The 13,380-nt window shown below is 35.6% G+C and overlaps 1 protein-coding gene across 1 annotated transcript in view; it reads left to right on the plus strand.

Moving 5' to 3' along the window:
• The window catches only part of RASGRP3 (RAS guanyl releasing protein 3), a 295,306-nt gene that overhangs the window by 200,209 nt on the left and 81,717 nt on the right, over window positions 1–13,380 (plus strand). The window contains exons 3-4 of the mRNA XM_053711867.1: window positions 4,344–4,449; window positions 6,872–6,934. Coding sequence (XP_053567842.1) covers window positions 4,344–4,449; window positions 6,872–6,934 — 169 coding nt within the window. The remainder of the gene's footprint in view (window positions 1–4,343; window positions 4,450–6,871; window positions 6,935–13,380) is intronic.

Consider the following 13,380-nt stretch of genomic DNA (forward strand, 5'->3'; position numbering starts at 1 on the left):
GTTAGGTTTTTTTTCAGCTCAAACAGCCCCATTGTTTCCTATGGGGGAATCGTGCACGAGCACGTTTTTGAGGCTGGCCGCTTGCGTAAGCAACTCTGGTATTGAGAGTTGAAGCTGCATTAAATATGCTCTACGCTCCTTTTTTGGAGCCTAACGCAGCCTTTATGTGGACTCTCAATACCAGAGTTATTTTTATGGTGCGGCCAGAAAAAAGCCGGCGTTAGTTTTTCGGGTCGTTACCGACAAAACTCCAAATCTAGCCGCTAGAGAATTAACCAAAGTCTTCCTGGGAGAAAGTGGAGCAAGTACAAATTTCAGATGTATTTTACAGCAAAAGGAAGCAAAATAAATAATGAATCTATATTGCAATAATGTTTCACTTTCAATAATGAAACACTATGCATTGTTGAAATGTTGAATTTAATTGTCCTTTAAAGGGACACTGAACCCACATTTTTTCTTTTGTGATCCAGCTAGAGCATGCAATTTTAAGCAACATTCTAATTGACTCCTATTATCAAATTGTCTTCATTCTTTTGGTATCTTTATTTGAAATGCAAGCATGTAAGTTTAGATGCCGGCCCATTTTTGGTGAACAAACTGGGTTGTTCTTGCTAATTGGAGGATAAATTCGCCCACCAGTAAACAAGTGCTTTCCATGGTCTGAACCAAAAAATAGCTTAGATGTCTTCTTTTTTTAAATAAAGAAAGCAAGAGAACAAAGAAAAATTGATAATAGTTGTAAATTATAAAGTTGCTTAAAATTGCATGCTCTATCTGAATCACAAAAGAAATAATTTGGGTTCAGTGTCCCTTTACCTCTGAATATTGTTGAATTTCCTCTCCCTGCAGAGAGTTTGGAGTGTGTCCCATGGAATGCAGAACCCTGACATTCTTACATGCTGCACTGTAATTGGCTGACATGTACAGGAGCTTGTTTATATCTGTCTCTAATTGGCCACAATAAACAACATTCCAGATGTTTTTCATGGGGTGCAAAACAAGAGATATTTTTCTAACAAACTTACAAGTTTTCAATGATTTTAAAAAAGGTATTTTGTATGCAGATCTGTTGCAATGCAGTTAATCATTTTTGATGCAGAAATAAAAAATGACATTCATGTCCCTTTAATTATGCATGGAAACAAATCTAATGCATCCTATTTAGTATACTTGATTTTCCTGTATGTTAAAAAGATACCAAAGTCAAATGTTTCATGATCCAAAAAGAGACTTTTCAGTTTATTTCTATTGTCAAATTGTGAACAGTCTTTTTATATGGATACTTTCTGAGGCACTAGCTCCTACTGAGCATGTGCAAGAGTTCATAGTGTATATGTATATGAGTTTGTGATTGACTGATGGCTGTAACATGATACAAGGGGTTGACAAATTGAAATTAATTTTGTGATTGGCTGATGGCTGTCACATGATACAGGGGGCTGTCAAATTGAAATACATTTAAAAATTTGTCAAAAAAAAAATCCACTAGTTAGTGCTAAGGCTAGTGTTAATTAGGGTTGCATTGATTTTTTTTTGTTATCATCTTGTTGTATTTAATGGTCCTTTAAATCTGAAAGTTACAGACTTACATTGCCCCAAGAGATATTGGTTTGTTCTCTACAGGATACAAAGAGTAGACCTTGCTGGATCCAAACCTTGGCCCCACAACATGCTCTAAAGTCATTGCTTGACTGCAGCAGGGTCCTGTTATAAGTTCTTATAACCCTTAGTTACTGGCACGATCATGGCCAGATTTGGCATTAGGCAAATTAGACAGCTGACTACATCATGTTTACTTATATATTCACTTCACTGGCTGATGATCACATGGTGCAATTTTCTAATCCAGACTCCAGTTTTGTGTGCTACAAGTCTGATTTTACTGTACAGCCAATCAGAGGATGAAACAATTGAGTTCCATATATATATATATTTGGCAAACTGAACCTAGTTGTGATTTGGGCATATATAACCTTTGCATCTGTGTGAGACATATACAAGTGCTTTTGAAAAGATTCATTATGGCTTATTTCCTCACTTCAGGTTGCAGCTCTGACCTGAGTTTATTTGAGAGAGTTCTTGGAATTTTGTAAGTGCTTAAAGACATTGGGGCCGATTCATCAAGCTACATATAGAGCTGTATGCATCTGACACAGGAGTTAAGAAGCAGCGGTCTTAAGAGTGTGTGTGGTGTGTGTGTTGTATGAGAGTGTGTGTGGTTTGTGTGTTATATGAGAGTGTGTGGTGTGTGTGTGTGTGTATTGCATGAGAGTGTGTGTGGTGTGTGTGTGTTGTATGAGAGTGTGTGTGGTGTGTGTGTTGTATGAGAGTGTGTGTGGTGTGTGTGTTATATGAGAGTGTGTGTGGTGTGTGTGTGTATTGTATGAGAGTGTGTGTGGTGTGTGTTGTATGACAGTGTGTGTGGTGTGTGTGCGTTGCATGAGAGTGTGTGTGGTGTGTGTGTATTGTATGAAAGTGTGTGTGTGTATTCTATGAGAGTGTGTGTGGTGTGTGTGTGTTGTATGAGAGTGTGTGTGGTGTGTGTGTGTTGCATAATAGTGTGTGTGGTGTGTGTGTATTGTATGAGAGTGTGTGTGGTGTGTGTGTTGTATGAGAGTGTGTATGGTGTGTGTGTGTTATATGAGAGTGTGTGTGGTGTGTGTGTTGGATGAGAGTGTGTGTGGTGTGTGTATTGTATGAGAGTGTGTGGTGTGTGTGTTGTATGAGGGTGTGTATGGTGTGTGTGTGTGTTATATGAGAGTGTGTGTGGTGTGTGTGTTGTATGAGAGTGTGTGTGGTGTGTGTGTGTATTGTATGAGAGTGTGTGTGTGGTGTGTGTGTTGTATGAGAGTGTGTATGGTGTGTATGTGTTATATGAGTGTGTGTGGTGTGTGTGTTGTATGAGAGTGCATGTGGTGTGTCTGTGTATTGTATGAGAATGTGTGTGGTGTGTGTGTTGTATGAGAGTGTGTATGGTGTGTGTGTGTGTTATATGAGAATGTGTATATGGTGTGTGTGTGTGTGTGTGTTGTATGAGAGTGTGTATGGTGTGTGTGTGTTATATGAGAGTGTGTGTGGTGTGTGTGTTGTATGAGAGTGTGTGTGTGGTGTGTGTGTTGTATGAGAGTGTGTGTGGTGTGTGTGTTGTATGAGAGTGTGTGTGGTGTGTGTGTTATATGAGAGTGTGTGTGGTGTGTGTGTGTGTATTGTATGAGAGTGTGTGTGGTGTGTGTTGTATGACAGTGTGTGTGGTGTGTGTGCGTTGCATGAGAGTGTGTGTGGTGTGTGTGTATTGTATGAAAGTGTGTGTGTGTATTCTATGAGAGTGTGTGTGGTGTGTGTGTGTTGTATGAGAGTGTGTGTGGTGTGTGTGTGTTGCATAATAGTGTGTGTGGTGTGTGTGTATTGTATGAGAGTGTGTGTGGTGTGTGTGTTGTATGAGAGTGTGTATGGTGTGTGTGTGTTATATGAGAGTGTGTGTGGTGTGTGTGTTGGATGAGAGTGTGTGTGGTGTGTGTATTGTATGAGAGTGTGTGGTGTGTGTGTTGTATGAGGGTGTGTATGGTGTGTGTGTGTGTTATATGAGAGTGTGTGTGGTGTGTGTGTTGTATGAGAGTGTGTGTGGTGTGTGTGTGTATTGTATGAGAGTGTGTGTGTGGTGTGTGTGTTGTATGAGAGTGTGTATGGTGTGTATGTGTTATATGAGTGTGTGTGGTGTGTGTGTTGTATGAGAGTGCATGTGGTGTGTCTGTGTATTGTATGAGAATGTGTGTGGTGTGTGTGTTGTATGAGAGTGTGTATGGTGTGTGTGTGTGTTATATGAGAATGTGTATATGGTGTGTGTGTGTGTGTGTTGTATGAGAGTGTGTATGGTGTGTGTGTGTGTGTTATATGAGAGTGTGTGTGGTGTGTGTGTTGTATGAGAGTGTGTGTGTGGTGTGTGTGTTGTATGAGAGTGTGTATGGTGTGTGTGTGTTATATGAGAGTATGTGTGTTATAACCTTTTATATCACTTTCAGGTTTGACTACAAGTACACACACATTTAGTCACTTTGCCAAAAATTGCAGCTATCTTGTTGTATATATGACATTTTCAGACCAAGCATAAAAATAAGGTTGCAAAGGTTTGTGGTATCATGGGGAAAAGTCTGAAGAACCCCACTCTAATATAGTAGAGCATCTTTGTTTTATACTTTCATGTGCCTTTAAGGAAATTGTAAACTATTAAATTATGTTTTAGATTTATTTAAATTTCCTTTTATGAATTTACATGCCACAGCCAATTAGTAGCTCTAACTCAAATGACTGAAAATATTGAAATCTTTTTTTTTTTTTTTTAGACGAAAAAGGTGATCTGATCAGCAATAACCTACTTCCAAGGATCGTGTTGTTAATGCACCGATGGTATTTATCATCTACTGAACTTGCAGGAAAACTACTCTCAATATATCCTTTATGTCATATAATATTTTAGTTAAACTTTACAGGAATGTTAAACTCTGTTAAGCCCTTTATGTTTGTGCTGTATGATTCAATACTGGGCGTATTGATTTATTTTCAGTTTTATATGGGGCATCGTTATTTTTCTTTATATCTTATTTGTTCCTTGTTTGTATTATCTTTTCTTAGATTGTCGTTTTGCTAAAACACTTAAAGATCTGTTAATTATAAATGTTTTAGCAAAACGGCAATCTGAGAAAAGATAATACAGACAAGGAACAAATAAGATATAAAGAAAAATTAATAAGCCCCATATAAAACTGAAAATAATTTAAAATAAATCAATATGCCCAGTATTGAATCATACAGCACTAACATAAAGGGCTTAACATGTTGGCAAGGCTTAATTGTCTGTACTTATATATTCTTTGTAAACACTTGTATACTGTATTGTAATTACTAATGTATCACAAATTAGAGTGTGAAGCTGTCTCGAGAAAAGTTATTAAGTTAGTTGTTGTAGTTGTAGGGTCATGATACCCAAACAGTTAAATGTGTATTTTGATCTCATGTTGTAATCTACCAATCAGATGAACTCTTGTGATTTTAAAAGAGCTGCATTTTATGTGGAATAACAGCAGCTAAGATTACGGCTGGGGGGTCGAAACGCGTCAGCTGTTGACTAGTTCATCTAAGACATTTGTCTTGCTAATGTATTGCACGTTTAGTTTTTAACTTTTAAAATAAACGTTACATTTTATCAAGCTGGTGCTCCTCATATTGAAGTTTGTGTTCCTTAAGTCTATGCATTTTATTAAGTCTATACCTTTTATTAAGTATTGGGAAAAAAATCCTTTTCCTGTCTCTTATTATTGAAAACAATATGTTACATTTTTAAGAAATTAAGAAAAAATGTAGGAAATTCAATGATTTAAAGGGACATGAAACCCGAAAATGTGGTAAGCTTAGGAGTGTGCATGTGTCTACAATACTATATGCCAGCAGTTTTACAGTAATGTTATACATTTGCACGAGCACTAGATGGCAGCACTCTTTCTTGCCATGTAGTGCTCCAGACATGTGCACGCTACCTCCTTCGATATTTCATCAACAAAGAATAACATAAGAACAAAGCAAATTTGATTATAGAAATAAATTGGGAACTTTTTCAAAACTGTATGCTCTGTCTGAATGACAAAAATAAATATTGTGGGTTTAATGCCCCTTTAAGCAAACCTTAAAGTGATGGTAAACTTTCCAGTTTTTATAATCAGATCTTGAATGTTAGGGATATTTTAGATGGACTTTATTTATTCACTTCTAATAAAGATGCCCTTAACTTACTTTTTTAATCTAGCTTTGCCATTCTAATACCGCATGCTCTGGCCGCCCAATTCAAAAGTAATATTTTTGGGAGCAAATGGTTTAAACTGTTCTCCAATCAGCGTACTAGCTACAATGAAAGTGCCATAGGGATAGAGTGCTTATTGGAGAACAGTTCAAACCACTATCTCACAAAAAATATTACTTTTGAAGTGGGCAGCAGGTGTTGCGGTATTAGAATGGCACAGCTAGATTAAAGTTAAAGCACATCTTTATTAGTGATGATCAATTCAAGTCCATTCTAAAATATCACTAACAAGCAGGATCTGATTATAAAAAGTGGAAAGTTTACCATCACTTTAATGTTGGAATTCCAGCTATTCTACCCCAGAGAATTTAATGGTATAATATAATATTAAAATACAATATATTATAACTGAATCCAGGGTTAAGTCATTAAGGCTACTGAACAACCCTTTATTTCCTACAATAAAAGATGATTACAAAATACAATATATGATTTGGGTGGGGAGTTTAATTTTGGAATTTTCATGCATTTTAACATTTATTGGTAACTTAAACTCAGGAATTAAAGGGTCTTTTTACTTGATTTTTTTATTTCTTAAAAAGATAGATAACATATTTACTACCCATTCTCCAGCTTTGTATAATCAACATTGTTATATTAATATATTTTAAAAACCTCTAAGTTTGCCTGTCTCTAAGCCCCAGCAGGCAGCCCCTTATCACAATGCTTGTAAATCTTGCACAACAGCTAGACAGTGCTAGTTCATGTGTGCCAAATAGAAAACATTGTGCTCACTCCTGTGGAGAAAGACAATGGTTATGCAAGAACCAGCACTGATTGGCTAAAATGCTAAGGGACAGTCTTAGATATAGGTAATCATAGAGGTAAAAAGTATATTAATGTAATGATGAATTTGTAATAAAGGGACTATCTATCTAAAAATAACAATTTTCAAGTAGACTGTCCCTTTAAATGTATCTATCCAGAAAGGGATATAAACTATATTTGTGTTTTATATGGAAAGTATAAGTAGGACTATTGTACCAATTTAACAAAAAAGTTCCTTAACAATTATACTTATCGAGATGCCAGTGGAGAAAATTGCAATGACTTGAGGTTAAAGACATGTCACTTTATGAGGTAAAGTCTGTATTACTGTGTATTAATTTAGTTTAAAATATAACTATTACCACATGAAAACCTTAAGGGGACACATTTTTTTTAACTTTTATGATTCAGATTTACGTTTGTTATATTTACATTGTTCTCATAGCATCCTTTGTTGAAGAACATGCCTATGTAGATTCAGGAATGTGCATGTGGCTTAGAGCACTATATGGCCGCATTGTTTTCAACAATGTATAACATTGCAAACAGTTTTGCCATATAGTTTTCAAGAAACGTGCACAGCACTAAGAAAATGTAAATTACAAAAAAGTGTGCAATTAAAGTCAAATGAAACTTTCACAAGTCACACAGAGCACGCAATTTTAAACAACTTCCCAATTCGATTCTGTTTTCTAATGTGCTTTGTTCTCTTGGCATACTTTGTTGAAAAGCATATCTAGGTAGGCTTACAAGCAGCAATGTACTTCTGGGAGCTAGCTGTTGTTGTTGGCTGCAAATATGACTCCTGTCATTGGCTCAGATGATGTTTTCAGCTAGCTCTCAGCAGTGCTCCTTCAACAAAGGATATCAAGAGAATAAAGCATAAATAGATTGGAAAGTTGTGTACAATTGTATACCCAGTCTGAATCATGATAGAAAAATATATGTGGTTCATATCTTTTAAAAAAAAACACTAATATTTAAAGGGACACTAAACCCAATTTTTTTCTTTCATGATTCAGGTAGAGAATACAATTTTAAACAACATTCCAATTCACTTCTATTATCTAATTTGCTTCATTCTTTAGATATCATTTGTTGAAGTAATAGTGATCCACATGGGTGAGCCAATCACACAAGGCATTTATGTGCAGCAACCAATGAGCAGCTACTGAGCCTATCTAGAAATGATTTTCAGCAAAGGATATCAAGAGAATGAAGCAAATTAGATAATAGAAGTAAATTAGAAAGTTGTTTAAGATGCTCTTTCTAAATCATGAAAGAAAAAAATGTGGGTTTTATGTCCCTTTAAATCTTTTATACAATTTTATGTTTATATTAGCTGGTAGTTGTTTTTACCGTACATTAAAGGCATTGTAGTGCAAAATGCAAGTCTGTGTGTTTAGTCCCACAAAGAGGGTTAACGGCATTGTTCAGGAGCCATGGGTTTCAGCCCTTTTTAATTTATTTTTTATGAAGATCAGGCCCATGTTTAAAGGGACATGAAACCCACATTTTTTCTTTCATAATTTAGAAAAAGCATGCAGTTTTAAACAACTTTCTAATTTACTTCTATAAGCTTTTTTGCTTCAGTCTCTTGATATCCTTTGCTGAAAAGCATATCTAGATAGGCTCAGTAGCTGCTGATTGGTGGCATCGTGTGATTGGATCACTCATGTGCATTGCTTTTTCTTCCGCAAAGGATATCTAAAGAATGAAGCAAATTAGGTAATAGAAGTAAATTGGAATGTTCTTTAAAATTGTATTCTCAATCTAAACCATGAAAGAAAAATGTTGTGTTTAGTGTCTCTTTAACAAGATACTTACACAAATGATATAACATGCAAAATACTATGCTTATATTATTGACCAAAGAAACAGTTTAGAGAAATCTGCTGTGATGCAGATATACAATAAGTGAAACATGGATTAAAACATAAATGTTTCTAGGGACAAGCTTATATTAATACCCTAGGATACCAGAGGGAGTTGTAATGTATTGTAACTCTCTCTGGCATTCAGTAAGTTAACATATTTCTAACCCTAGCTAACCTGAACCCTAACCAGAATGTTGTCTGTTTTGTGGAGGGTGACCAGCAGTAGTGTTGGTAGGTGATGCAGTAGACAGAGGGATCTAATTCCACAAGAGCTCGGGAATTTTTTTTATTTCATGATTCAGACAGAGCATGCCATTTTAAACAAATTTCCAATTAAGTTCTATTATCTAATTTGTTTTGATCTCTTTGTATCCTTTTTTGAAAACCATACATAGGAAAGCTCAGGAGAAGCAATGCTTTACTGGGAGCAAGATGCTGATTAGTGTCTTAACATAAATGCCTCTTGTCAATGGCTCACCCAATGTGTTCAGCTAGCTCCCAGTAGTCCATTACTGCTATTTCAACAAAGGAAAAATGGAGAATGATGTAAATTTGATTATAGAAGTAAATGGGGAAGTTAAAATGATATGCTCTGTCTGAATCATGGAAAAAATGTTGGGGTTTCATGTCTCTTTCATAAATGCAAATTAAACAACTTTAGAAAGTTTAATAAATGCACTTTTATGTAAAAAATCCAAAATGAGATTTGTTTAGCAAGATAACTAAAAACCTATGCACACACACACACACACACACACATATATATATATATATATATATATATATATATATATATATATATATATAGTATATTTACACACAGTATATACTGTATATATATCTATATTATATCAGTATATATATATATATATATATATATATATATATATATACACGGTAAAGGAAGGCACTCACTGGTCTTTTCCTCAAAAAAACTTTAATAAGCGTGACGTTTCGGGGGGACACTCCCCTTCCTCAGACAAAGAACAAACTGCAAGTGACTGGACATATAAAGCCAAACAAACCCCTCCCAGTGAAAATTGCGCCAAAACAGTTACCATAGTGATCCTCAACAACATTCTAGTCATGTGATGAGTGTTACTCATTAATTAATGCTATTAAACAAACTATACAATATCCACACTCAAACATAATAAATATCATCTTAAAAATCATACTAAGCATTACATCAAAGCACATGTGTACAAGCTTATATTATAGAGCAGTCTATACAAGTTACCATATATAGTGGAAACATATCATATTGATGGGTTTACAAATATAAGGAGAATAGCATATATATTCTCATACTCTCAAAATAAGTGAAATAAATAAATATCTGTGTGTCCCCTAACACATATATTGTATCCCTAAACAGGTGTGATGGTAACTGTATCAAGTGTATGTAAAAAGTGCACAATGATATATATATAAATATATATATATTTATATATTTACATACAGTATACAGTGGGGCAAAAAAGTATTTAGTCAGCCACCAATTGTGCAAGTTCTCCCACTTAAGAAGATGAGAGAGGCCTGTAATTTTCATCATAGGTATACCTCAACTATGAGAGACAAAATGTGGAAACAAATCCGGACAATCACATTGTCTGATTTGGAAAGAATTTATTTGCACATTATGGTGAAAAATAAGTATTTGGTCACCTACAAACAAGCAAGATTTCTGGCTCTCACAGACCTGTATCTTCTTCTTTAAGAGGCTCCTCTGTCCTCCACTCATTACCTGTATTAATGGCACCTGTTTGAACTTGTTATCAGTATAAAAGACACCTGTCCACAACCTCAAACAGTCACACTCCAAACTCCACTATGGTGAAGACCAAGGAGCTGTCAAAGGACACCAGAAACAAAATTGTAGACCTGCACCAGGCTGGGAAGACTGAATCTGCAATAGGCAAGAGGCTTGGTGTGAAGAAATCAACTGTGGGAGCAATAATTAGAAAATGAAAGACATACAAGACCACTGATAATCTCCCTCGATCTGGGGCTCCACGCAAGATCTCACCCCGTGGGGTCAAAATGATCACAAGAACGGTGGCAAACATCCCAGAACCACACGGGGGGACCTAGTGAATGACTCGCAGAGAGCTGGGACCAACGTAACAAAGGCTACCATCAGTAACACACTATGCCGCCAGGGACTCAGATCCTGCAGTGCAAGACATGTCCCCCTGCTTAAGCCAGTACATGTCCGGGCCCGTCTGAAGTATGCTAGAGAGCATTTGGATGATCCAGAAGTGGATTGGGAGAATGTCATATGGTCAGATAAAACCAAAGTAGAACTGTTTGGTAGAAACACAACTTGTCGTGTTTGGAGGAGAGAGAACACCATACCTACTGTGAAGCATGGCGGTGGCAACATCATGCTTTGGGGCTGTTTCTCTGCAAAGGGAACAGGACGACTGATCCATGTACATAAAAGAATGAATTGGGCCATGTATCGTGAGATTTTGAGTGCAAACCGCCTTCCATCAGCAAGGGCATTGAAGATGAAACGTGGCTGGGTCTTTCAGCATGACAATGATCTAAAAACACACCGCCTGGGCAACGGAGTGGCTTCGTAAGAAGCATTTCAAGGTCCTGGAGTGGCCTAGCCAGTCTCCAGATCTCAACCCCATAGAAAACCTTTGGAGGGAGTTGAAAGTCTGTGTTGCCCAGCGACAGCCCCAAAACATCACTGCTCTAGAGGAGATCTGCATGCAGGAATGGGCCAACATACCAGCAACAGTGTGTGATAACCTTGTGAAGACTTACAGAAAACATTTGACCTCTGTCATTGCCAACAAAGGATATATAACAAAGTATTGAGATGAACTTTTGATATTGACCAAATATTTATTTTCCACCATAATTTGCAAATAAATTCTTTCCAAATCAGACAATCTGATTGTCTGGATTTGTTTCCACATTTTGTCTTTCATAGTTGAGGTATACCTATGATGAAAATTACAGGTCTCTCTCATCTTCTTAAGTGGGAGAACTTGCACAATTGGTGGCTGACTAAATACTTTTTTTCCCCACTGTATATATATATATATATTTATTTACAGACAGTGTATATATATATATATATATATATATATATATATAAATATCTATATATCGATCCAGCAACATATACAGTAGGTCCACACAAGAATGACACAAGAGCCAAATGAATAGATGACTTGCATTTTGGAAAAGTCTAAATAAAACTTTAATGATCCAGATAGAGTGCTGTGCAATTTTAAGAATTTTTTTCCAATTGAATCCTTTTATTATATTTACCTCTTTCTCATTGTACCCTTTGTTGAAACTTAGAGCCATTCTATGAAAACATATCTAGGTAGACATAGTATTATTGTTTCATCTTTAGGTACCTAGTATACTAGCAGAGATTAATTTTTCTAAGTATCTTTTAAAGGACTGACTATGAGCTATTCTGTTTAAGTAAGAATTAGGAAACAACTCAGATTTGCATAATTCTATTGATGGAATTATTTATTAGGTTTAATTGTTCAAATTTCATGGATAAACTTTGATCCATAATAATATCCATATTTTATCGCAGTCGTGACAAACATATGGAATTAAAAACAAATTTAAAGGGACAGTCTACTGTTTAACCCCTTAGTGACCTCAGCACTTTTCAGTTTTCTTACTGTTTGGGACCAGGCTATTTTTACATTTCTGCGGTGTTTGTGTTTAGCTGTAAATTTCCTCTTACTCATTTACTGTACCCACGCATATTATATACCGTTTTTCTTACCATTAAATGGATTTTCTAAAGATACCATTATTTTCTTCATATCTTATAATTTCCTATAAAAAACATAAAATATGATGAATACATTGAAAAAAACACTCTTGAAAACCTGAGGATGTACAGGGTACGTCCTTGGTCATCAAGTGACAGTTTTTGTAGGACATACCCTGTACGTCCTTGGTCCTTAAGGGGTTAAAAAGATAAATAATCCTTTTATTACCCATTCCCCAGTTTTTCATAACTAACACTCTTATATTAATATACTTTTTACCTCTGTGAATACCTTGTATCTAAGCCTCTGCAAACTGCCCCCTTATTTCAGTTCTTTTGACAGACTTGCATTTTAGCCAATCTGTGCTGACTCCTTGGTAACTCCACAGGAGTGAGTACAATGTTATATACATGGCACACATGAACTTGCACTGTCTAGCTGTAAAAAAACTTTACAAATGCCCTGAGATAAGAGGTGGCCTTCAAGGGCTTAGAAATTAACATATGAGTCTACCTAGGTTTAGCGTTCAACAAATAATTATGATTATTATTATCAGGTATTTGTAGAGAGCCAACAGATTCCAAAGCAAATTTGATGATAAAAGTAATTTGGGAAGTTGTTTAAAATTGCATGCCCTATCTGAATCGTGAAAGTTTAATTTAAGTAGACTATCCCTTTAAAGAGATTAATGTTAATATTTCTTTAAAGGAAGATTGTACTCAACATATTTATTTTTTTTCCAAAAAAAATATATATTTTTTTAAACTTATGTTTCTTTTCTAAATGAACCAACATTTTCTTGTCATAGTTGTAAAAGTGTATAATGTCCCCACAAGTAAAACAGAGGTAGTTGACTTTATCAGCTAATAGTAATTGCAAACAAAATAATGTAATTTAGAACTATTAAAAACCGTAGAACTCCATAATCAACAAGTGCATACTAAAAAGACAATGCAATACAGCTTACTCTAAATTTTAAATAAGCAGTAGATCTTTTCTGACCAATTTCAAAATGTACTTCAATTTACCAGCCTACTGTATTATGTTACAGCCGTTAGCCAATCACAGACTCATATACCCTTGCACATGCTCCGTAGCAGCTAGTGCCTTAGAAAATGTG

This window comes from Bombina bombina, chromosome 4 (assembly GCF_027579735.1).
Source record: "Bombina bombina isolate aBomBom1 chromosome 4, aBomBom1.pri, whole genome shotgun sequence".
NCBI lineage: Eukaryota > Metazoa > Chordata > Amphibia > Anura > Bombinatoridae > Bombina > Bombina bombina.